This window comes from Mus pahari, chromosome 17 (assembly GCF_900095145.1).
Source record: "Mus pahari chromosome 17, PAHARI_EIJ_v1.1, whole genome shotgun sequence".
Lineage (NCBI taxonomy): Eukaryota > Metazoa > Chordata > Mammalia > Rodentia > Muridae > Mus > Mus pahari.
The window spans coordinates 32,386,279-32,412,793 of NC_034606.1; the positions used below are offsets into that span (position 1 = coordinate 32,386,279).

Here is a 26,515-nt window from a genome sequence, read left to right on the forward strand (position 1 = left end):
GAGGAGAGGAGAGGAGAGGAGAGGAGAGGAGAGGAGAGAGAGGGAAGGGAAATGTGAAGTGGGATGGGGAGGAGAAGGGGAGGGAGAAAGGGGAAAAGGAAGGGAGAGGGGAAGAAGGAGAGAGGAGGGGAAGGGGAAGGGGAAAGGGAAAGGAGAGCAAAGCTGTATCAGGAGGTAGAAGACAGGACCCTGGCAGGTTAGGCACTATAGTCCAGAGACAGACGGCCCCAGTCACATTCCCTGAAAAGTACTCTGTTGTCTGCATCTGGCTTGAGCTTCCTTGACTTCTTGTTCCTGTGTCTCATTTATCCCATGGGTAATGGGCATTTGCGCTCTGAGGCTTCCTAGAAGTCACTCCCCATTTCAAAGAACAACCTCAGTTTCCTGTCAAAATGGCCCCCACAGGCTCATATATTTGAATGCTTAGTCAGCAGAGAAGGGAGCTCTGAGAGGCTTAGAATTAGGACTGTTGGAAGAAGTACGCCACTGGGGGTGGGCTTTGAGGTCTTTCCGAAGCCCACGCCCGGCCCGGCGTTCACCTTTCTTTCTCCTCCCCCACCTCAGCCGTGGGTCAAGATATAGATCTCTGCTACTGCTCCACCACCATTTATACTGCCGTGCTCCTTGCCAGGACATAACTGAAATTGTGAGCAAGCTGCAATTACATGTGTTTTTTTTTCTAAATAGTTACCTTGGTAACGGCGTCTCTTCACAACAACAGAACAGCGACTAAGCATACATACATACACACATACATACATACATACACACATACATACACACATACATAGATACATACATACATACATACATACACACACACATACATACATACATACATACATACATACATACATACACAAACACAGGCTCCCTTGACACACTCTGTTTCACAGACTGAGGCCAATTCCCACACTGCACCTCTCAAATGCCAGGCACTATTAGGTGATACCAAGTGGAGCTAAGCTGACTCACTGTGGAAGTGGAGCTGGGCTTGACCTAGCCATGTTTAACTAGCAGCCATCATATTACCCATAGGCAAATATTTGCCTGCATTAAACCATCATCCCGGGGATGATAAAGGCAGAAAGGAGGCATTAGTCTCAGCCTGGCATCTACTTCCTGGGACTTCAGTGTAATGGGCCAACAACTTCCCATTCTGGATTGAGTGGAGAACCTGCAACGGTCCCCCTAAATTCCTTTTCTCTCCTGTTCTACTCTGAAGCCAGTTCTCAATAATCCACAGTACATCTGCACCCCCCACGCTCACTTGAGAGAGCGAGGAATATGTCTCTACCCTCAAAAAGGCAGGCTCCACCTTCGTCCGAGACCTCAGCTCCCTGCAGGCTGATTTTCCCTGCCCAATGTCAAATGAACCTCCCATGAAGACGGTTGTGAAGGTCTATGACCCTCTGTGACCCTGCCTTTGGCCCTTGGTGCCTGTCCTCTTTGCTGTCAGTCTAGGCTTCTGAGGACCCAGGAGTGATTTCCTCATCTGAAAGCCATCAGCTTCCTCCTCTGCTGTGGTTGGCTCTTGGCTGCCCTCCCAAGGTCTGCTGGGGACACTGAGGATTTCCTTGTAGTTGGGCCATTTCTCTCCAGATCCTTCACCTCTTGCAAAAGCCCTAAAGGGCTGTGTGACACCTCCAAGCTACAACTGGTGGTCAGAGTCATGCAGGTGACACAGAGGCACAGAAAATTTCAGGTGCCAAAAACATCCTTCCAGAATCTAGGACCCATGTGTCTCATGAGGTAGGAGACAAAAGACAAGGGTGGCACCCATAGTCTAACGTGAGAGAAGAATAATAGATAGGGCCACCCACTTAGGAGCTGTGTTCTAGAAAAGTCACCCTAACCTGTCACATGAACAGCCTCCATCCTACAAGACTTGAGGTGGTCAGAATAAGGCTGTAAAGCCCATGAGAACAGGGATTCCCTGACTGGGGCACTACTGCAGCACAGACAGACATTCGTGCACTTACATCAGTGCACATGGGTGTACTTGCACACCAGTCCTCATGCGTGTAACAAAAATGGCAGAACACATGTTTGTAGCAGTAGAGCAGGTGGGAATTATTACAGCAATGCATATGGATGTACAAGCACGGCAGTAAACGTGGATGCACGAATAACATGGTACACACAAATCTCCTGGAATAACAGTGCTCATAGATAATACTGGTAACATGATGCACATGAGTATAATGTCACAACACTGCACATGGACATGGATGTACTAGTCTTAAATACAACAGTGCACACTGATGTCCTAGTCAACAGTACACATGATGTCTGTATGTGCACATAAGGGCACATGGATGTACTAGTATAGCACACCTGAATAAAAGAATGCACATGGATTCACTAGTACAAAACACAAGGGATGAACCCTCCTTCCAGGGTCCCACCTCTAAAGCGTAGTCTCTGAATGCTATATTTTCTTTTCTGCTGCGTGCATATACTGGGGATGGAAGTCAGGGCCTCACACCTACTAACAGACAAGTGCTCTACCCACTGTGCTACATGTCTAGTCCCCAGTGTGGCATCTCACCAAGATCTCACCCTAGGTGGTTGTGGCTGTGCACATTTACAATCCCAGCACCAAGGAAGGTAAGACAGCAGCAAGATGCAGAGTTTGAGGATGGCCTGGGCTACATACTGTCTCAAACACACATGAGCACATAAACTCAAGAGCTGGCCCTGTTCCCACCAGGACAGAGAGATGCAGGGGGGTCCTATCCCTGAAGACTTCTGAAGCAAGCAAGCCCAGAGCCCTCCTCACTCTCTGGAATATGGATTTGAACCTGTGGCAGTGTCCATGAGGTAGTGATGACAGAGTAAACACAGGCCCATTGGCATGGGCACAGGCAGGCACAGACAGACACCAGAAGACATAGGTAGGCACTGGCAAGCACAGGCACGGATACCCAGCTTCTTGAACCCCCACTACAAGGAGTCTCCTGAGACATATGCCCTATTGGGCCTCAAAATAAGTCCCCTGGGACACAAAGCCCAGCCCTGTCTCCCTCCCCCTCTACACCCCCTGCTTCCCTTCAGGCTTGGCACCTCTTGCCAGCACAGAGCAAGCACTGGAAAAATCCATAAGACAGGAGCAACAGCCCAGCCCCGTGGGACACGGGTCATCTGCTGACCCTGAAGCCACCATGGGAACAATGGTCCATTGTGGGGCTACATTCTTCATTGTCTTGGGGCTAACCCACATGGCTTTATCTAAAAATAGGCCAGGCCAGCCTCCCTGTGGATACTACCCTTCAAATCCTTGTCCTACTGCATAAGCCTTCCGGGGTCATCTCTAAAAGGGGAGAGCATATCTCCAACCTAGGAGCCTGATCAGCCGTGATGGAGAGCAGAGTGGAAATACAACCAGACTGAAGGGACCCTCAGCACCAACTACCACTCAGACCAGCTTTTGGGGGAGGGGAGACACACAACTAACTGATTTTTCTGCTGTGACAAAAAACTCTGACAAAAAACGAGCTTAAGGAGGGATAGGTTTATTTCACCCAACGATTCCACACTACAGTTTGTCATTGAAGGAAGCCAAGGCAGAAACGTGAAGGCAGGCCCTTTTTGCCATTCCTCACAAGGCTATCCTCAGCTAAGGAACTTAGCTCACAGCCAAAGTATGGTGGGAAACCCAGAGGATGCCGCTTGCCTTCTGGCAGGCAGGTTTGCACTTAGCCAGCTTTCTTATACAGTTCACGAACCTGCCTAGGGAATGGTGCCACCCGCTATGCTCTGGTCTCTCCTACATCAATTAATAATCTAGACAAATTCCCCCCAAAGACTGCTCATAGGGCAATATGATCCAGGCAATGACATGCTCTGCCCAGATAATTCTGAGTCGTGCCAGGTTGACAGTTGACGCCAACCAGAACAGGAATAAAGGCAAGCTTGCCTCTCCTCAGGCTGCTACCTAAGGCTAGCTAAGACCCAGAAGCACCTTTCCTACAGCTACCTCTCTCCCTGTTGGTTGTTATGGCAACTGTTGGAGAGGTGATTACTGTGGAGACAGAATGGCTTAAGTCCCTGGCTGGATAATCTAGGGCTCTAGAGACCAGCTGCTACACCCACCATAATCTCACCCTTCCCTGGAGGCCCAGGGCAGATGCTAAAGGATGTTACTCTCCAGGTCTCTAGGGCAGCTAGTGGCATGGACCACCCTTTTCCCAGGCCAGCAAGTCACACCACAGGAGATATTGGGAGGTGAGACTACAATGTCCTAAGGGACCACCACCCTTTGTGTTACCATCCCACCAAAACAGAGAAGAGAAGCTACAGGTTACAGCCCGTTGTTGTGGCTTTGTGTCAGCCCTGGCCATAAAAAAAATTACCTAGGGTCATATCCTCCAAGGAGTCTCCGAGATACCCAGACAGGGGAAAAAAGGTCTTTTCCTCAGACAAGGAAAAGAAAAAAGGAATGACCAATCTACCCCAAATCCAGTGGAGAAGCACCGTGGTTTGTGCGTAGGGTCAAGGTACATGGATGGAAGGCTGGCCATGGCCTTCATGAAAGTGATACTCCCTAGCCCCCCATGCATATGTTTCACAGATTAGAATTAAGCCTTGGGAAAGAAAAGCATGCAACTTTTTCTGTTGCCTGATGAAGGTCTGCCTGGGAGAGCCTGACAGATCCTGGCCTGGGGCAGACATGTCAACTCCTAGCGTCAACCTGGATGACTTTCCTTTACTGTTCCAGGGGATGTTGCTAGGAAACCCCAGAGCAGGCAGCTGGCATGTCACACGCCCCAGATGTGCATACATGCCATCTGCCAGTGGAGGTTCTGAATCCCAAGAGCTTGCTGGGAAGTGGGACCAGGGAAGGGAAAGGACAGGAAATGGGAGAACTAAGAATTCATAACTTTCTGTGGGAGTTCTGCCCACTCTAGAAGGAATGAACTGGGGAATGAAAATAGAAAACAAAGGTGCAGGGACAGAACTTAATCCAAGATGGCTGCTTGTTTGCATTTCCCGTGAGCAGACAGGCTTGCCAACAGAAGGATAAAGAAAGAGCCCCCAGCCTAGCCTGCTCCATGGAGGTCCAAAGAGTAAGAACCAAGCTCTGGAGTTACTGAGGTCAGCCACCCTGTCTGGCTCTCTACTCTCCAAGAGGCCCCGAAGGGAACATCTGTTCATTTTCCAGAGTGTCCTGTGTACACTAACATATTCCTGTGGAAACCAAGTCAGATGAAGCCATTTCAGCAAGCAGAGCCTAGGGAGAAGGCATCAGACCAGTGTTTCTCAACCTGTGGGTCGGAACCACTTTGGCATTGCATATCAAATATTTACATTACGACTCATAACAGTAGCAAAATTACAGATATGAGGTAGCAACAAAAATAATTTTATGCTTGGGAGACACCACAACATGAGAAACTGTATTAAAGGGTCTCAGCTTTAGGAAAGTTGAGAACCACTAAATTAGACACTGAAGACCTAACGGTAAATGGAAGCCACCCAGCCTGGAGCTAGAAGTGCTCTCCCCAAACTACCTTCGGAGGGAACTCTGTCTCTGGACGTAGGAGCTGAGTCAGCTTCAACACCCATTTCATCACCATGTGATTTCCCTAGAGTTATATCTTAGATGTTACCACAAGGAGGGCAGGGCTTCACCCTTATCAGCCTGGCAGGAGACTCATATATGGCCATTTGGGGAGAGCACAGAGCAGCTTCCAGAAGACATTCTGTGCTCAATAGTACCTCTGGGCATCTTCAAACAGATCTCTCTGCAAAGATAGGTTCCACTGTGTGTGACCTAGTAAGGAGGCCCTGGAATAGATGTGCATCCAGTGCCTTAGACATCTGGAGCAGAAGGGCAGGGCTGGACCATCTCAAAGGCATCTGGCAGTTTTAATAATCACATATTCCAGAATTGCAGTTAAAGACAATAAGCTCAAATCCCAAACGCTCCCACAACGCCCACTCATCAAACTTAGAGACAGAGACGTTACCCCTCTAAGGACAGCTGCCCCAGCAGGACCAGATCAAACTGATCTTCTATCCTTCCTGAAGCACCAAAGGCCAGCAGCCACAGGATGAAATCCCAAGGATCCAGAGGCCCTTTAGCAAAGGGACATGCATCGCTCTGAGCTAGAACAGTGTCCACCTCAGACAAGGAGAAACCCCAAGGTGACACAGGCAGGGAGAGACATGGCCCATACCAATTGCTTGGGCAACCCAGTTATCTCCAGAGAGGGGTTATCCCTCTTCTTGGTATGGGAGGTCTTTTCTGGTTAGCACTGAACCTCGAGGCACACGTTTCTACTGCTTTTAAAAAAGAAATGTGTAAAAATCTTACATCCTTAAGACCATGGAAAAGGAAGAGTCATCTAGGTTCATTGAAAATGCCAAAGGAGGAGCTGTCCCCCCATGGAGCAGCGCAGACTGCCTTCAGGTGGGCACGGCTAAGCAGCTGGGTCCCTCAAGCCAACTCCCACGAGATGCGAAGACTAGGAAGTGGATGAAGATGCTGAGCAGCCATCAAGAAAGCACAGACATTCTAAGCCTCATATCACCTCCTCCCTTCCAAAGACCAAACAAGAGATCAATGGGGTAGTACAGACCAAAGAGGTACGGCAGAGGTGAGCCACAGTGCAGTCTTATGGACAGGGCGGGTCCCTAGGTCTAGAACTATAGGAAAGGTCTTCAGGGGAGAGTCCTAGTCAGGCTTGGACCAATTGGGCCACCTTATGGATGCGGTCACGGTCTCACCACCCATCAGGAGAGACAAGGAGCTGATAGCACAGGTTCCCGAAGACTCACCAAGAGGACAGAGCACCTGTCTGGCACCTGTCTGGCACCCAGGGCACCTGCCTGACTTGCCTATGGACCTCATAGCAGACGAGTCGCCACCATTTTACCACACGATGAGCTTTGAGATTGCTATGCCATGTGAAATTAGCCAGTCACCAAAATGCAGCTGCTGTGTAGGCCCCCCTTTATACAAGGCGCTCGAAAACAACAAACTCCTTCAGAGATGGTGAAATGGTGGGGAAAGGGCCTTGGGGAGAGGGAACGTGGACTTGTCAAATCTATGCATTTATTGCCACCAAACTGCACACTTAAAAATGGTGACTATGTCAACTGTTCTGTGTGTTTTACCACAATAAAAATCACAGTAAAGACACAATAGAGGGTAGGATATGTTCTGTGATGTTATAGCTCCAACAATTATCCTCTCTAAAATACAAAGTCACTTAAATAAGGAAACTGAGGCTGGAGGGACTGAGTTGATAACCAGAAAGGGGCAGCTGGTGTTAGTCTTCCACTCACTCTGGGACAGTCTTAACTCTGAGAAGAGATAATTGGTTTACCAATCATACACTGAGCAGGGAGGCATAGAGGGAAAAGAAAGCAAGTCACCAGGCCCTAATCAGTGAGAGACTTGTGGGGCTCAGCCCTCACTGCACAGGGGGCCCCAGGGCTGTCAGTTACAGCTCTCAGCTCAGCCCACACAGCCAACTAAATAACCGAGGCCTCAGGGGACAGTTTCATGGCTCTCATTACCCTGGGACAAGAGGGCACAGTGATTAGAAGCAAGATGGGAGTGTCACAAGCTTAGCCACCACTCATGTACAATGCCTGCTCTTCCTCTGTCCCTCCATGTCTCCAACAGGGCAGATCAGGACTGAACAAGATAAACCAAAGCCCTCAGGACATTCCATTGAACTCCAGATCACCACAGCACACACGCATCCCTGAGTCCTACCTAGATGGTGAGATGGATGGTGTGGAGTTCTGGCCATTGCATAGGAAGCAAGAAGAGTAAACCCACAGGCTCAGGACCTGGAAACAGTGAGCCAAAACCGTGCATTTCCACTAATGAAGGCAAAACTAGACCTGCTGTGACCCACCCCCCCACCCCCCGCCCCCTACAGCACAACCACCACCACCCCCATTGTCTCCATGTGTGCCTGTTGACATGACGCTTCTCATGATTATTGAGGTCTGAAATTCGGTACTGTCTGGGAAGCCCTTAGCATGGTACCTTGTATATGGGAACAGGCAGTGACTTTATCACCACCACCCAGACATCTGTGGGTCTGAGACAGGAAGGTACAGGCTGGGACACTGCCTCCTCTACCAAACACAGAGTGGCCTCTGGCAAGCCACTCTCCAGAGCTGTCTCTCCCTTTTTTTCCACAAGGACGTGGGTGGTTCTGGAAGCACCACCAACCCAGCTCTCCTTGCTACTAAAATGATTCCCCTACATTCCCAGCCTTCTGATACACGAGGTCACAGGGAGTCAAACAGAACATACCTAGTCAGGCAAGAGAAGGGAATGAAGTGACAAGCAGACCTCAGTGGACCTTTAGTCCTCTTAAACCTCTCCCTAGATACTCTCCACCTAGGGAGCTGACTCCACCCCACCCATGGTCCCTCTCTGCTTCTCCACATGGGGCCAGGGAGCCTGTCTGCTTATTTGTCTTCCATATCTGGTAGGCTTCAGGCTGGATATAGACTACCCTACTAATCTGGGGGAGAGGGGCTTCACCTGTTCCCACCCATGATCCTTGGAAGCATGTCTCTACCCTGACCTCATGTAGATAGGAGCATGTAGACTAAGAAGCTGGTGGCTAAGAAGTCAAGTCCCTGAACTTTAAAGGCCACTTCTGCCCACGTGCGCCTCTCCCATGCTTCCTTGCAGACCACAGCCTTTGCTTTGAGCCACTACTGGAAGTTCTACTCATATGAAGCTGTTGTAGATGGGAGGCACTGCAGCGCATATAGCTCCACAGTAACCCCTGGCCAGTGTCCCAGCAACACCAGTCACCGCCTAGACAACCTGGAAGCTCCCACTAAGAGATGACCACAGAACCCATCACTACTTGTTCTTCTGACTTGAGATTAAGCGGGGATGAGAAGTTTGTAACCAGGGCTCTTTTTTTTTTTTTTTTTGGCTTTTTGAGACAGGGTTTCTCTGTATATAGCCCTGGCTGTCCTGGAGCTCACTCTGTAGACCAGGCTGGCCTCGAACTCAGAAATCCACCTGCCTCTGCCTCCCGAGTGCTGGGATTAGTAACCAGGGCTCTTGTGGCGAGTGGAGGGGTACAAGTCACAGTTAAATTAAAGCATTGAATTTAACTGGACTCAGCATGCTCGTATCAGTACCTAGTAGACCGTTAAGTATTGGAACTTGGTTAAGGTCACTGGATGAAGCTTACTCAGCAAGATGAAGTAACTTGCCAAAGGCACACAGCTAGTCAGGTTAGTTAGAGCTAACAGCATTGCAGACTCTTAAGAGGGTCAGTTTCTTCAGGATACAGAGGTCTGAGCTATGATATAACTTCTGGTTAGTCTCTGTTTGGGTGCCTCCGTTTCCCCATAGAACGCGGGGATGCTATCCCTACTGGAACGTTATCAACTACAGAGACAGGCTGAGGACCTCCAAGGACAGTGAAAGCTGGGCTGTGTGTCAAGGAGACTCCTTTAGGAGACTAGGCTAAGCTGATGTCTTAACAGGAGCCCTGGGGTAGAAACCACAACCTGCTCCTCCAGGAATCCTCACTGTGCCTGGGGGGTGCGGGCTTATGAGGCCATGGGCTCCACCCTCCAATGGAAGCAAGTGTCATCTCTGAATAGCCTTTAGATTGATACTGGCCCCTGTCTCAGGGATCCCTCTCAAGGACCAAGATGAGTGTATGCTTATATGGTTCAATCCCACAGGCTCCCCTGCACAAGTGTGAGCTAGACCACCTACCTCTGCTTTGGACATAAGGACAAGTCCCCTGCTTTATAGGGTTTTGGGGGTTCAGAGAGAGAGATCTCTGTGCTGTGAAGGTGCTATCTTTCTTAGTGGACTCCAAGGGCTGATATACAGCAATGGCCTAATACTTCATTTCTGTTGCCAGCTACTAGGATAAGTTGTCCCCAAAGAGGTACAGACAGAAGCTATGGCCTCAGACCCATGCTGGGAGTTTCTGGAGTCCCAAGGTCAGAGTTGCCAGCAATCAAACTGGTGCCAGACCCTCAAACGCCCACCTCATGTCTTTAGACCTGTGACGGAACCAAGCCAGCTTCTAACCCTTGTTCTAATTTTTTTTTTTTTCTTTACCTTCCAGAGTCAAGGCCAGAACCCCACCTCTATGTGGAAGGATGAGTGTGCATCAAAGCAGGAGCCCCTGGAACAACCAGAGGTAGGTGATTCCTCTGTCTGCAGAGAACAGGCTGAAGTCAAGATGTGTGACTGGGAACTCATGAAGGTCTAGGTGAGCGTGTCTGCAGCCCTCCAGGGTACTCAGGCTTGGGAATGACGGCACAGGACACTGGAGAGTGCAGGGTTTCTCCACTCTATAACTACCTCTTAGACAAAGCTAGGAAACACATCCTGGCTGGTCCTCCATCTGGCTCTGAGTGGGCTAGATACTACCACCTTATGCCTAAGAACCCCAGTTTCAGATTTCCTGACGCGCCAAGATTACTATGTGTCCATGTCACAGGGCCCCCCAGATCCACTGGACATCTGTTATTTCCCATACACATCCCAGCTCTCCAGGGCCACATGGCAATATGTCTGTCTGCCCTCTTGGGGGCTGGTCAGTTCTTGACTCCCTGGCTAGAACTTAAAGCAGCTTCTTCCAGGAGGAGCTGAAAAGTGTCAGTATAGGCTGAGGCCACCCCCTGCCCTCTGCTGACTCCACATTTATAAAAGTGATCTACTTCATGCCAATAGAAAGAAGAAAGGAAGGGGAAAGGTAGACTGAAGGATAAAAAGATCACACTTTCTACTTGCCTGAACATCGAACTCTTGGAGGAGACCAGTGATGCTCTGTGGAGAGATGAAAGCCATGGTTACATGGTTATTATCCTTGGTTAGAGACGAACATCAATCAATACTCATGGTCTTTTCCACTGCCTGAATCTAAACTCTGCTCAGTGGGCTTCCCTTTGTCCTTGCAAAGAGAGACTGTCTGTTTTATCTCAGAAAACAGCAGCCCAGTAGAAAACTGGTCCATCTGCTAGATTCTTTTCCAAGGACACTTGGCCAAAAGATATCTGAAGACAGGAGCAGGGCACAAGCTTAGGGTGTTGGAGGCGGCTAGGTAGTCCAGACATACACCGTGCGCACGTGCTACTCCTGACTCTAATGGAACCATGTCTCTTCTGCTCTTGTAATTTTCTCATGGCTGCTAACGCCTGCAGTCTGGATTAAAAATCCAGTCTTTTGTGGGGAGAAGAGGACAATGGAAACCTCAATGCCTTTTCCTCGAGCTACATCAGCCCAAACAGTTTTCATCTTTAACAACTTGCTGTGACAGGCAAGGCCCAGGAAGGTAGGAAAGGGTCTCGACTCCAAGGAAGCCAGGGCCATGTGGTTCAGGGAGGACCTGGACCCTCACTCTTCTAGTCAGCGTCTGTTTTCTGCCCAACTCAGAGACTGAATCCAGTAGAAAGCTGGGCCCCAGCCAGAGCCTCCAGCACGGAGGATGGATCAGCAGTGCCAAATGCCCAAGAGGCCAGGAAAACAAAGAAGGGTACAGAGAAACACAGGGGCTGGAACACTGTAAACCAATCCTAACAGATGCCTCATTACAGGGGTTGTGACTGGGCAATAGACAAGAAGAGCAAGAGGTACTAAATGCAGATAGAAATAGAGGGGACCAATACCTGTTTTCTCTTTCTCTCTCTCTCTCTCTCTCTCTCTCTCTCTCTCTCTCTCTCTCTCTCTTNTCTCTCTCTCTCTCTCTCTCTCTCTCTCTCTCTCTCTCTCTCTCGTGTGTGTGTATGTGTGTGTGTGTGCACGCACGTGTATGCTCCATACATTACTTATATGCTATGCTCTTGTTCACATGCATGCATGCTGTATACAAATGAACGTGTGCTCGAGATTGTCCCTGCCAATATGTGACCATGTGTGCCCACTAGGAGCATGTGATGGTATGGTGTCACCTGAAGTAGCTCTACTTACCTCCCCTTTTTCCACCAGAGGCTTCACCTCAGCGAGGTCCACGTCATGTAGCTCTCGGGACATTTCCGTGCTATCACACACCTACCAGGAGAAAAAGGCCAGGAGGTGAGCACTTCCCAGTGAGGTAACTTTCCTGGAAAAAGCTAATACACGAATGGAACAAACAAGAAGGCCAGGTCTCTCCACTGTCCCCAGCTTTTCCCACTCACACCATGGCCATTCATGGACTCCAAGGAGGCCCTCGTTCCCCTGAAACAGGTTCACAGTTTCAACAAAGCAGCTACAACAAAGCAGAGGGATGGAGACCCAAAAGAGGTGTCACACCTAGTCCAGACCCACCAAGCACTCTCTGATGCTTCTTGATGCATTCTAGAAAGAGATCCCTCTGCTGAGCCCAAAGCCAGATATCCCCAGATTAACAATCAAAGGGACCAAAAGGCCCCTGGGTGCCACCACGTACAGGTGCACTATGTACCTCTGAGCAAGACTCTGAGCTTTGACCACAATGGAGAGTACAGGACAGGAACTAACCGATGCTGAAGGTGTGACAGACACTGAACACTCAGCAGGATGTGGGGAAATGGCCCTATAGCGAATGGTAGTTTCTGAGCCAAACCTCAGAAGGGCAAGCAAGGGTGGCAACAGGGATCTCTTTAGCTAGCACTAGGACACATACCCCATAAGGCCAATAGATAAGGGCTACAGAAATACACAGGTGCAGAGCTCAGAAGAGCTGGGAATTGTGGCCTAAAGGGTTCCTGTGGAAAGGAGATGGCAGGGAGGCGATGCCTATAGATCTGGGAGACAAACACACATTCTTCCGGATCCACAGTCCAGTTGAAAAAGTAAATGCCCGTAGAAAGTGGGGCCTAAGGAATGCCAAAAACCAGAAGTGTCAGAGTTGGCACACAGAGGCCAGAGTGGGTGGAGAATGCCAAGAGATGGGCCCAGGATACAGCCTCTGACTACCTACAGGGAAAGTGTGAGTTATAACTCCAGGTATTCAAGGCTTTCTAGATACTGCAACAATGGGAGCTAAAGTCTCAAGACTTCCTGAAAGCCAGTTGCCCAAGCCCACAGGAGCCCTGTGACCCTCATCTACAGGTCAGCCTGCAAGAGCAGACCACTGAGATACATGTATCCATGCCAATATACAGCATGCAGTGGGTAGACAAGGGTGTGCTGGTCTGGGGCCCCAGCGTGACTCTCCCCAGTAGATGACCATCTCACAAGAATGTCTTTATGTAGCCTTTCGGGTCTGGGATCCAGAACATTTGAAAAACAAAGTCAGTTTTATATCTGTGAACATTCCTGGGTTGCCGCCAGCTCGGAGGCAGCAGGCATGAAAAGCTATGCTCTGAGAGTCTTGCTAATTCAGCATGTTGATAGTCCCGAGACCTTAGCCGTGGGACACCTCGCCTACGCAGCCTAGAGAGACCTTCCAGAAGCCCTGGCCTCTGGCACCACCACCTCTCATACTGAGAGTGAAGGACTTCACATTTCACAGGGATGCTGAACAAACTCTGCCCAGCCAAGAACCCCGGGTGAAGCGGAGGGCTTGAACTTTCCCACGGTGTGGGTTCGGGTGAGCCCTCTTCAACCCTTGCCTGTGAGCCATCCCCTTCAGGTAGTCCCCTTGCCTTGTGTCTCTACCATTTTTATCTCCAGCATGGTCACTCACTCACAGAGCAAATGCCCTGTAAAACTCTCGTGCTTTTACAAAGACACATAACACATTTGGTCAGTTCTCCTCAGCTTCTAGGGACCGTCACTTCATTGGAACATGATGCTAGCTAGCCCCCACCTCAGTCCCCTCACTGAATTATCCACCTTACACAATGTCTCCCCCCCATCCCCCTGTCACAGGATGAGAAAGGCTGAAAGATGATACCGTCTCCTGACACCTCCAGCATCTGCCAATCTGCTCTTTGGAGGCAGAGGGGTCCTCTTCTGACAGGCCTTCAGCCAACTCACGGCCAACCTTGGAAGACCAAAGGTGAATGGCACGGGCTGTGATCTCCACTATGGTTGATTCCCAGATACCATTCTGCAGTATTTCAAGACCATTTTGATGGTCATGAATGGAGTGCTACTGGGGTACATCGTGATGAGTAGAGAGGCCTAGGACCCTACAGTGCACAGGACGGCCCCACAGCAATGACCTCCTGACCCACTCTGATAACGGTATGGAAGCTGAGACACCCTTGTCTGGGTGTCTCGTCAGAAGCTGGTGAGGGGGAGCCCATATCTCCCAGCAGACTGTGGGGTATTCTGAGGGTGCAAACATCTGTTCGGTCTAGGTCACTGTTTCGCAGTAACAAACACTGCAGTAACCAGGACTACAGACACATAGGCTATAACCGGCTACCTCTGCTCTGTGTATTCACCAGCTGCTGGGACCCACAGCATCACCCTTCTACATATACTCTCCTGACAGGATCAATAGGGACCCAGTCCCTAATTGGCTTTGTCAGCCCAGCAAAGTCACCTTATATGCTTATTTTTTTCCATCTGCTTTTGTACAAAGATAATCGTATTGGGACATTCAGTGTAGAAAAACAGATAAAGTAGCAAAACCCGGTATATCTTGGATTCAGCCAGGGCTACAGGTATGGCCACTGTAGGGGTCCTTGTCCTCCTCCTCCACCATACCAAACCCATTCTGCTTTGCACCTCCAAAGGCAGAAGCAAAGGTACCAGGGGCAGTGCCCAAGATCCATAATGTCGTCTTGATTTCTTCCTGAAGGGACAATATTAAGCATCCCATGCAGGATCCGTAACTGGTGTGTTGAGAAGAATTTACTATGTGATGGGTCTGGGGATAAAGCCATGACTGCTCCAGGGACCTCAGTGTCAAGACTTGCGTGTGGCTCTCAGGCTCCCCCCTGTAGCCTCACAGGACCTCCAGGAGCATGGAAAAAAACAAAACAAAACAACAACAAAAAAAACAAACCTGACTTACCAGTGTGCTTTAGTACTGAAATTCAGACCCTTACGAATTCTACGATGTTAGGAAATATCCCCGACCCTGGACAACTACACCCTCAAGCCATGACAACTACAAACGCCTGCTGACACTGCCAAATGTCTCCGGGATGCAAAATGAAACCTGTTTGAGATTGCTTGAGCTTAGCCGTCCCTAGTGATGAAAAGAGCATCCAGAAAATGTCTGTTAGATAACAATTCTTTCATCCCGTACACATTCACATCCACACACTCTTGCCCCAAGTCTAATGGCTTCCGCTCATGCCACCAGCTGCAGGAATTAGAGGAGGGTAGAGCTCCTCCCAGTGAAAGTCTCCTACAGAGGCAGAGCCCCAGGTCATACCACCAGCTGGCAGCCTGGCTGCTATTGCTTCTTCCTGTCCCACCTGCCTGTTCCAGGAATTCAGAGAAAATTGAAAGAGGAGTGAAGGCCACCTGGTGCTATGCAGCAGGCTGTGGAGCGGATTCTAGTATTACTGTCAGCCCGGAATCTGCAAGTTGTGTGAGGCTCCACCTCGGGTGTGCACATCTGTGTGTACATGGTGGCCGGGCTCCCAGCAAGCCACTGGTTAAACTGAACAACAACTCAAAGAACCTGCAAATAAGCTATTTAATGAACCAGTGTCCCTTCCTTCCTGTGGTCCTGGAGAGTCCCTGGGGCACTGCGAGGACACGGCCTGTGCTTTTTACACATTGCTAGTCCCAGAATCCCAGAGTGGCCCAGTGGGGAAGAGGATGTGTAAAAACTGCTCAGCAAATGCAGACCAGACCTCCAGCCCACAGTGCGGCACCTCGAGGTCCCTCTAACACCAGTGATGCTAGATCGTGAATGACAAGGGTCAGGAAGGCTAGGCAAGCACATCTTGGTCATCAAGGAACAAGAATTCAAGGGCCCCTGGCCAAGTCGAGTCAACATGTGCTGGGAACAGGGAGAAATGTAACCCTGGGCCTCAAAGGGCAATAGGTGGAATCCCCCAAGGCAACCCCAGGCCATGGGAGAATCATTAGCCAGTCTGGGAGGGTAGTAGGGACAGAATCTGGAAGTCTCAAGAAGTATTAGAATGGTGGCTGAACATGGCTTGGGAGTTCGCAGCATGGGAATCAGGTCACTTTCTTGCTTCATGACTCGAAGTCATAACCCCTATGAGCCTCCCTGTGTTCACTTGCAAAGAATGCGTGTTTCTCCTTCCGATTCCCGACAAACTAGGTAGACATGGGAACCCAGGTCGGAAGGCACAGCTCTGAGACCAAAGGGCCCTATGCAGAGTGCTCAGCTCTGGAAAATGACCCTGCCTCACTCCCTTCCTCTTCGAGTCAGACTCCTCTGTGCTTACCCTGGGCTCCCTAGTTCTGTTATTCCCCAGAGCTGAAGCTGCTCTGTGGAACCTACCCCTCTGCTTGCCCTCTGGGCCAAGCTCTCCTGGGCCCCTAGAATTCCTGTGGGACGAAACAAAAGAGACATCCAGCAAAGACGCATTCATGAAACTGCTCTGGGACTTCCAGGACCCAGTATCCCAGGAAGAGCATCCATGGGGACTGGACACCACAGTAAATGCTGTAAGTCACTTCCATGACCCCACACTGATTTCTGTGCTCAAAGAAGTCCTAGGCAGGGGCGGGCATTGCCAGCTTCACAGAAAGGCATCGGGAGCCCAGTAAATATCCCTTATATGACTTCCCAAAGGTTCCGTGTCTCCATCCTCTGGGCCTAGAGAAAGATGGCCAGCCATCACTCCATTGTTGGAGGCAAACAACAGGTTCCAGGAGTCCTTTAGAGAAACAGAGAAAGGAAAACCAGAGGGGACCACAGCTGGCTCAGCACTGATTGTTATCTCAGCAGCTGGCCCAGATTCTGCCCTCCAGGTAGTAGTCACAGAAGCATGGGTATTTTTAGCAGCTTGTCCCTTACTGGGTGAGGGTCAATGTGTGCTACCAGTGGTAGCGTAGCAACCCTTTAAAACTGTAACACCCTCCCCCCAAAGCCAGGCGTGGTGGCACACGCCTTTAATCCCAGCACTCGGGAGGCAGAGGCAGGCGGATTTCAGAGGCCAGCCTGGTCTACAGAGTGAGTTCCAGGATAGCCAGGGCTACACAGAGAAACCCTGTCTCGAAAAAAACCAAATATGAGAACCCAGGAAAACTATCTTGGGACTACCCAGGTTCCCCTACATGCCTGTGGGGACATTCCTATGTCAGTTCAAAAGGACTCTGAAGTCACTCTGTGAAGCACTTCCCCAGTTCCCTTGGTGTTTTCTGAACTTTTGAAAGTGAAAATTCTGGGACGGGCAGGGCAAGGCAGTAGAGCCCTGGGCTGATTTTCTTATGTTATGCACCTCACAAAGAGCCCTGCATACAGGGACAGGCAGGATCCAAGAAAGCTCTACACTTAGGGGAAGTGTAGAGTGGGATGTAAAAATCTCAGAGATATTAAAAGACCAAAAGGCGGTACAATCATCCTCCTTAGAGATTTCCAAACGGGTTCCTCCAGGAGCCTCAGGGCTCCATAGAATACTCGGTATTGATGCCTTGCTCCACAATGGAAAAATGAAACAAAGGTCACAAGGAGAAAGCCACCTGACATCTGTGGGGACTGGAACTTTTGGGTTTTGGATTGAGCCATATATATAGTCAAGGATATATATATATATATATATATATATATATATATATATATAATATAAGAGAGAGAGAGAGTCAAGGCTATATATAGTCTCTCTATATATATAGTCAAGGACTATATATAGTCAAGGACTATATATATATATATATATATATATATATATATATATATATATATAGTCAAGGACATTATCACTGAACAATGTTCCCCACCATCTTTCTATATTTTTTCTTCTGAGACAGTCTCAATTTGCTCAGGCTGGCCTTGAACTTGCCACCCTCCTGCCTCAACATCTCAAGCAGCTGAGACTACAGGGCTGCACTACCTGTCCCAGCTGAAAGGGGGATTTGTGTATCCAACCAGAACCCCCTGAGCTCTGAGCAGTGAGGTAGGCAGAGTAGAGGGCTGCCTAGAATGGAACAGCAGGAAGCAGAAGTGTACCAGGAATGTGCCTGCATTGATCTTTCCATAGTGCTCACTGGTGTCTTGCCACCAGAGGTCTGGCAGTTAGTGGCTTGGCACTCGACTGTCTGAGGGATAAACCAGTAACTGGAAGTCCAAAGAAGGACACTGGTCGCACTAGAGGAACTATTCTGTGAATCCGTGGGATGGGTTTGAGCTACGCTGGCGAGGCTGAGACAATTTCTTGACATCACAGAGACAGTGTTAGCCTAGGACAGAAATGGATCTTCATACAGAGCCCTTTGTCCCCAAGATCAGACTGCATGCTGGCCACCCTAATGAGATCCTCCCCCACACACAAACACACACCAAATGGCTCTGTCTCTTCCACACTTCAGAATAGCCTCTCCAGTCATTCCTGTACAGATTGGCTGGTTTATTGCCCCCATCAGCGTCCTTTGGATGGACAAGGATAGAGAGCTCACTACGTGCCAGGCTCTTGGAAGGGGCATGGGAAAGCAGACAGATGACAGGACAGTGTGACCCCACAGGACAAATGAGAACAGGGAAGCACTCAGCCCAGCTACCAGCCACAGAGAAGCCATGGAAGAGTCTGGAAGGGCCGAGGCTGGCTAGCTGAGAGAGGTTCACAGTCATCTGTCTCTTAAGAAGCCCTATCAGATCTGTCCTTGGAGAGGTCTGCTGAGGATGGAAACCAGTGAAGATGGAGGCTGGCCTGCACCCTGCCTCTCGAGGCAGAAGACTACAAAGTGAAAATTTAAAGGTTTCTTCAGATAGAAGGAAAGGGAGAAGCTGTACTAGATGAAGTACAAGCCTCCAGGTTCATAAACCTTTCTTTCTACCTCCTTGGGTGGGGAAGAGCTAGTTAGACCTATAGCCCTGGAGACCGAGCTTGAGGAAGCAGAGGTATCCAGTGGGCACAGAGATCTACTAAATAGAGAGGACAGTAAGAAACTCTTGGTTCAAAGAGCCTGTTTGTGGGCCTGATTTTGTAAGCATATTCTTCTTCTGAGGTGCCAAGGCAGACTTCCTCGCATTCTCCCTAAATGCCTGAGCTCTCCTCCACAACACCCACCCTAGAGAATTCAGCTCCACGCCAACATCCAAATGTGACCCTCCACCTCTGCTGTCGGCTTCCTGTTGGGCCATGGTGTCGCATCCTGCCCTTGTACAAACCCCCTTCCAACAAAACAAGTGGAGGCCACGTTTAGTAGCTCCATCTCCCGTGGAAAGAAAAAGCAAGTGAGAAGGGCTAGCCTAGGGTCAGATGTGACCAACAAGGTCCACAGCCTGCAGTGAGCCCACCAGATTGATCACCCATCCCAGAGCTGGGTCCGGAGGGTCTACATGGCCTTTAAGGGGCAAGGTTAGGGTTAGAAGTGGCTAAGGATGAAGTCATTTGGTCCAGACCCATTAACCTGATTCTAGACTGGTGCCCAGCCTGTTTTCTAACCTGAGAATTAAGACCGTCTCCTACCTCCATTGTATGAGGCAATATGATAGACTGCATAGCGATCTAAGTAAGCAAGAGCTATGTAGTAAGCAACTATAAACTTCTAGACCTAAAGGACCAAGGAGGCATAGCAGGTGTGCCCTCCTCCTCTCTAGTTGTTATGTGAAGCTTCCACACAGTGCTCCTCATGTGCTGACCGCTGGCATCACTTCACATGGATTAGCCAAAGCAAGCTCTACACACCCAGATGAGATTGTTTGTGTTATTCTGCCTTTATAGAAGGGGGAAAGTAAGGTCCAAAGCCCGTGACTATCTCTGCATGTTTCGTTCTGCCATCCTGCTTTCTTCAAACACCTGGGTATATTGTTAGGCTAGAACACAAAAAAAGTTTTTAGGGCTGACTCAAAAAGCTTCTGTCTGTCTGGTTCTCCCACTTTTAGCCATATAGTTTCACATACGCCTTTGGTTTTCTCATCCACCTCAATAGAGCGGATACAGCCCAGGCAGCATTCCTGTGGGGATGGAAGGTGGCAAAAGGATCCTCCGGATGCTCTGTTGCTCGCTCCCAGACGCTCTTCCTATCCTCTATTTGCTCTGCTCTGGCTACACCCTCAGCGCTAGTCATTATGTTGGCTTGCCTCGGAAGGTACAGGACCTTGGAGGCACACCTTAGGTGACTCCTCTGGATCTAGGTCATAAGGGAAGTCCTGCAGCTTTGGGACATCAGAAAAATACATTGCCTTCTTTCTGTCCCCTGCTGGGGTTAGTTCAAGCCACCAGGGGTCAATGCACCCAGGGACCCCAGCACTGTTTGGGGGTTGGGGAGGTAACTAACTCAAAAGACCACCAGGTAGAGGGACTGTGACCCCTGTCTCTTTCTCACTGAGCTGACTTTGCTTCCACTTCAGCACCTGATGTAAACACTTTCAAAACAAACAAACAATAAAAGCAAAAAACAAGCAAACACTTCTACTCTGCCTCTCCCCGCTACTGGCCTCACCTGAAGCTTGGTAAGGAGATAAGTTCCTATTCGAATTCTGTAGCATTCAGGCAAAAATCAAGTTCAGTCCTAACCAAGAGACTTCTGAGAAGGGACTCTGAACAGAGCTCTGACTCTGGCTGACCTCAACCACAGACCTCTCCGACTCTGATCTCAGTTCTCATCTCTAAAGTGGCAAAAGGCAGGAAAGGATGTGTCCAAGTTTGGATTTTCCTTTTCAAATAGCCCAGCCAGTAGTTAGCCATCTCTGGTTTGCTTTCACCAAGAGAAAGCTTACGAGGAGAGGAGAGACTCTACAATGGACCCAGGAACTAAGCGATACCTCCAGCCGTAGGATTGTATCAGATGCCTACTGGGGTCAGGGCAGAAAGCAGTGCTGTCCCGGTGATTTTTAATAATGTCTGAGCTCTTCCTATGGGCCAGGCTGCTGTCCTTGGTGTGGTCAAAAATGTCCTCCTTCCCCAGGTTCCTGGTACTGGCCATGGGGAGACCAAACACCACCAAGCTAAGAAGACCCAGGTGGGATTAGCTCCCCGACAGCAGCATCTACTGTAGAGTCTCACCTCTTGGAGCTTTTCCAGCCCTTCCTGTAAAGCCTCCCTCACACCTTTCAGCTCCGACTTGGTACCATTCCGGCCTGGGGATGGTTGCACCACACCCATACAACAGTGGTCTGGCCCCTCCCTTCCACTGTCCAGAAGTTGGCAGGTCCCTTGAAGATGGTTTTGGGGGGCTTTCCTCCTCTGCACCTAGCTTTCTCTCATTCACACATGTGAAACAGACGAATTGCTAGGATCTCTAATAAGAAGCGATCTGAAAGATTTGCCTTGAAACCCATTGCACCCGTTGGTTCACTTTGGGTGGCATAGGTAGAACACTGAAGGGGAGGAGGGGGAGGGGGAGCACTGGCTGTCCTGAATTTCCCATCTTCTACAGGAGTTTCAAGGACACAAATAAGCTGACCTGCCCAGGAAGTCTGTGAGGGAGAGCTGAAGGCTGTTCTAGGACACGGACCACTGGACTTCCCTCCCCCACCTGCTGTCCTCCCACATTAAAGCCCAAGGGACGGTGCATGGGGATCTGTGAGGACTGCCAGCATAGGCGACAGACAAGGGAAGACGGAAGGTGGCAGAGTAAGGAAGCCATCCACAAATCTTAGCTTCAGCTACTAATTTGACAGAGGCGGTGGTGACAGCATGTTTCCCCCGCAGCATTCTGAACGCCCCTTCCGAATCTCCCCTACGGGCTGAATCAGAGACCGCGACGGGTCTCCCGGGAACGGACGAGCGGTTCCAGCTGCTCTCCGGGCTGAAACAGCAGGGAGGACCGCCTGGGAGAAAAAAAAAGGGGGTGGGTGGGGGAGGCGGAGGCGAAAATGACGACACTCCGAGCTCCAGCCAACTCTTGGGCAGCCAGATGCCAGCGCGACCCTGGAGGCACAAACCACCTCTCCCGCGCAGCCACAGAGCCAACCCGGTACTACCTAGAGGGCCGCACCCTGCCTGGGCTCCTCTCGCCGCCGACACTCGTAGTGGCGCGTGCAGCACGCGCCGGGACACACCCCGGACTCTCCCCCAGCACACACGCGTTCCCTCACACGCACCGGGCTCTGCGACTGGATGGGAACCTGGGCTCAGATCACACTGGTTCGGGACCAGGCTACAGAGTAGACACACCCTCGCCCCCCTTCTCCACACCCCCCGCCAAATCTGCTCACCCTTACTCATCCCCTGGATACACGCGCTACAGTCGCTCTTTTCCTAGTCATCCCATCACCCATCCACACTCCTTCACACGCGAGAGCACACACAAAGTGTCCCCTTGCGCCCAGTGGACAGAGGAGTCAGCTGTGGCTCAGGGGTTGACGCCGGGAAGTGCGACCCAGGTATTCCCAGGCTCTCCGCCCCAACTTCAACCCCTTAATCCCACTTCCTCAGTTAGAGAGAACGAGAGACCCAACATGTCTTTTTGTGCCTTATAGTAATCGAAACCCGCTCCAGTGATGCCAGCGATTCCTCCGGCGCCGGTGCCACCGAAGACCACCAGTTGTGGTCTTCGCAAGGGCCACAAAAGACGGGCGGAGTGTCCAGTAGCACCCAGAAGACAAGCTTTCCTGGGGGTCCTTGTCCAGAGGAAGAGGGCGTCCGGAGGGCTTACCTAATGAACAAGCAAGCACGGAAAGGAGCCAACCACAAGGTTGGAGGTGCAGCGCCCCGCGGGAGGTGAAGAGAGAGACGAAGATGGATGAGCAATCTGCCTGCAACGCGAGAGGGTAGCCTGCCAAGGTTTGTTTATGTCCGTGCGTGCGTAGGGCGATTTTATAGGCGCCGGGGCCCCGCCCCCAGGGCCTCGCCCCTCCCAGACCCTCTGCTCCTAGCGCAGCAGGGGACGGGGACACACCCCTTTCTCCCGCCCGCCTCGCGCTGCACCCTGCCTGGGCTGGGCGGGGCGGGCTGGAGCCGCCGCCTGTTGCGCAAGCCTTTGCAGGGGCGCGACGGGAGAGACTACGGGGGGGGGGGCCTGCCTGAGGCTCCTCCCTGTGATCCCCTCTCGGGAACGCGGCGTGTGCAGCGGACGCGTGCCCACCGAGTGGTAGCGTGGTGTGCCCGTGCGCGCTCGTGCGCGTGTGCATACGGACTCCCTTGTATCTCTGCGCGACCGCGTGGCCCCTATAGCTTGTGAGTTTCCTAAGCCTCTGCCCGCGCCACGCCCTTCTGGGCGGCACCCCCCACTTCCTCCCGGTCTCCACGTAGTCACTCCCGAGCCCCATTTTCAGCCTAGACGCCAGACTTTCTCTCCAGCCTCCTTTCACATTGCTTAGCTCCCTCCATTCTCGCTGATCTTGGCGCTCCACAAGTCCCTCCCTACTCTGAGCTGCTGTTTCCCCGTGGCTCTAGCCTGCTGTGTCAGCTGTGAGCACTCTACAGACTGCATTTTGTGGTCCCCAGAAAGTGCATAGAATTTGCTTTCCAACCATGGATCTCCCTTCTGTCGTGATGTTCTAAAACCTTGGCCTGATTGCCTGCTACAGGGTTCTCAGCCCTGGCCTACACCTGAGCCTCTCCAGGGAGCTTTTCTTAAGCAGGTGGATACCCTGGCTGTACCCCAAAGCAGCTTAGTTAGAATCTCTGGGAGTGCGCACCAACACTGGGGCTTTGGAAAAAACCTCCTCATCGCGTGTAGAAAGATGGCACACCTGGTAAAGACACTGCCAAGCCTGGGGACCTAAATTCCATGCCTGGAAACCACAAAGTGGAAAGAAAAGAAAGAAAGAAAGAAAGAAAGAAAGAAAGAAAGAAAGAAAGAAAGAAAGAAAGAAAGAAAGAAAGAAAGAAAGAAAGAACACAGTGCCATACATTTTCCTCAGACCCCTCACTCCCCATCCCCACTAAATAAATAAATAAATAAATAAATAAATATTGCCCTGGTTGGCTCTGATGTGAAACCATGTTGAGAATCTCCAAGCACCAAGAAAACATTGTGTTATAGAGACACTGGGTCACACCTAAGGCCCAGTCCAGTCACTGTTTCAAAGCCACCTGCTCAACCTTTATGACTCAAGTGGCCTTCCCCTCTTCCCTCTTCCTAAACCTCAAGGGCGGTACTCTCTTCTTTACCCTGCAGTGTGCCTCTGCATACCCTGGCCCTCATTCTCTTGGTCTATGGATATCTAGGGAGCCACTTGACGCGAGCCTGGTCTGTGCTGAGGAGCTGGGGAAGAAGGAAGTAAAAAAGGGAAAGCTCTTTCTTTGGGGGGTATAGCAAAATGGAGCCCCGAGATTTCTGTTTCCCAAGACATCCACATAAGATCACAAGTAAGCTGACCTTACTCGATCTATAGTTGTCCTGAGCACCTACTATGTTCAAGAACTGCTGGACCCTAGGGCCATGAAAGTGAACACTGGCATGTTTGGGAACCATCCTGTTTTTTTTTTTTTTTTTTTTTTTTTCGCTTAACACAGACTAAGCAGTCTGTTGCCCCCATTAATAACCATTTCCCCAGAATAGTCCCTGATTTGTCTTCCAACAAACATTTATTGAGTACCTAGGGTTTACTACTTGTCAAAGAGTCTGTCAGAATTGCCAACTTTCCCAACAAATGTAGCCTCAAGTGTGGACTGGAGGGGAAGGTACTTTGCCAGGAGAAGCTATTTCCTGTCCCTTTGAGGAAGTCTTTATTCAGGACAGGGCATATAGAACAGCCCAGATCTGCACCAAAGCCCTGCGTATGTTGTTCGTGGGACCTGGATCTGTGTTCAGGAAGCCAGACCTTCTAGGTAACCTGCAGCTCTGAATTCTCAGCTGCTGGACAAGTCGGACCATTGTAACTCCACCCCTGTTTCCAACCCTCAGGAGGCTATAGCAGGAGGATTGCCAAGACCAGCATGGGCTATGTAGGAAAGAAAATCTCGTCTCCAAACAACGGAAAGGAAACCGGGTCAGGAGGGTAGAAGAGAGAAGGGCAGGGAGAAGAGGAAGACCTTGGCCTTTGGTGCAGAATTTACAGAGCAGTAACCTTCTAAACCCACACCCAACTTCTGAGTGAGGTCCCCTTTGAAACTCCACATACCATACGTTGCCATAAGCCAGAACAGAGAAGTTTCCCTTCCTGATACAACTGATTGGCCCCATTGAATATGGGTGAAACAAATTCGTGGGGCTATAACACCTATGTACAAGTAAGAGACTGCCTTAGTGTAGCTGTGAGTGCATACCCAGGATGGAAGATGCTTCCTCTCAACAGAGGTCACACACCCACGGAGTTGAACCCTGCCTGGACAACCCACCTCTCCAGCCTATGCCCGCTGAGGCAGCAAAATCTGTTGATCTGAATGTGGCTGTCACTGCATTGAGCTGTTGGAATGATTCCCCTTTCTCTCTGGTCAGCAATAGAATTGGATTTGCTTAGCAAATACGCACAGGACAGGCTGCCAACCCTGCACGGGGTGAGATTAGGTTTTCTAGACGAGTGTGCGGTGGAAATTTCTATTCTGCAGCACCTTAGATTTCCAAATGGCCCCAGGACACAGCCTTCTTTCCTGAAGTCTGTGAGTGCCAGGATTGAGGGAGACCCCCAGAGTTAGCTGATCTCCCGGGAAAGAATGTGGATATCTGTGGTATCTTGTACACCTGCATTTTTATCTTGGGTTCTATGGAAATTACCTCCATTTTCCGTGACAAACAGCTGTGAGCTGCTGAGAAATCTATGAAAGAAAACGGGCTTCAACCTGGACAAAACAGAAGCTGTACTTTGTACAGAATAAGTACTCTGAACATAAAGAAGTGACACTTGGTTCCCTAGAAAGGTGGTGTGGGAACCTCTGACTTACATGAGCTCACTAAAACAGCCGTAACCATGTCTCACAAGCTGAGGGAAATAAAACCAAAGAGTTTATTTTCCTTCAATTCCAGATAACAGAGGACAGCATCAAGGCGCAGAAATGGGACCTACTCCCTGGGAAGCTTGGTCTGGCCTTGTCTGTGATCTGGTGTCACTAAAGTTTCTTGGTCTCCCTTGGCTTGTAGGCCATTACCAGTTATCCTTCCCTCTGACTTTGGGCCTCCTCTTCTTAAGTGTTTTTCCACAATGACTTCTATGGTAGTTATGTAATGATTCTTGCATGAGATATATATATATATATATATATATATATATATATATATATATATATATACATATATACGATGTGTGTAGGTAGGTCTACCACAGTGAGTATGTGCTCATGTGTACAAGTCCCTGAGAGGCTTGGATGAGAATGTCAAATGGAATGGCCTGACTTGGATATTTCCAGCCCCAGAGGATACCTTAGTGGAGAAAATTGTCCCCTCCCATCTTTTTATCAGTTCTGGAAATTGAACTGAGGTTGTCAAGCTTGTATCACGGAGTGGTATCTGCCTTTACCCTCAGAGCCAGCTTGCTGGCTCCATCTATGGCGGCTAGTTCTGATTGTTCACTCTGTTGAATAGGGAATTACCTAATAGACAGCCGCTGAGTCCATCTGTAAGATATTTCTGAAATTATCTAACAGAAGACTCTTCCCAAGTCTGGCTTGCTTCTTTGCTTCTTGCTTCTTGCTTCTTGCTTCTTGCTTCTTGCTTCTTGCT

The 26,515-nt window shown here is 50.0% G+C and overlaps 1 protein-coding gene across 2 annotated transcripts in view; it reads right to left on the bottom strand.

Moving 5' to 3' along the window:
• Ndrg1 (N-myc downstream regulated 1) overlaps nt 1-22,714 on the bottom strand; it is a 44,953-nt gene extending 22,239 nt beyond the window's left edge. The window contains exons 1-3 of one of the 2 annotated variants that reach the window (XM_021216407.2): nt 22,568-22,714; nt 11,930-12,010; nt 10,754-10,789 (exon numbers count right to left, since the gene is read on the bottom strand). In XM_021216407.2, the coding sequence (XP_021072066.1) occupies nt 10,754-10,789; nt 11,930-11,992 (99 nt within the window). In that variant the 5' untranslated portion in view covers nt 11,993-12,010; nt 22,568-22,714. Of the gene's footprint in view, nt 1-10,753; nt 10,790-11,929; nt 12,011-13,820; nt 13,950-22,567 lie in introns of those variants that run through there. The other variant, XM_029547893.1, reaches the window with a different exon arrangement.
• Between the last annotated feature and the right edge of the window lie 3,801 nt (nt 22,715-26,515).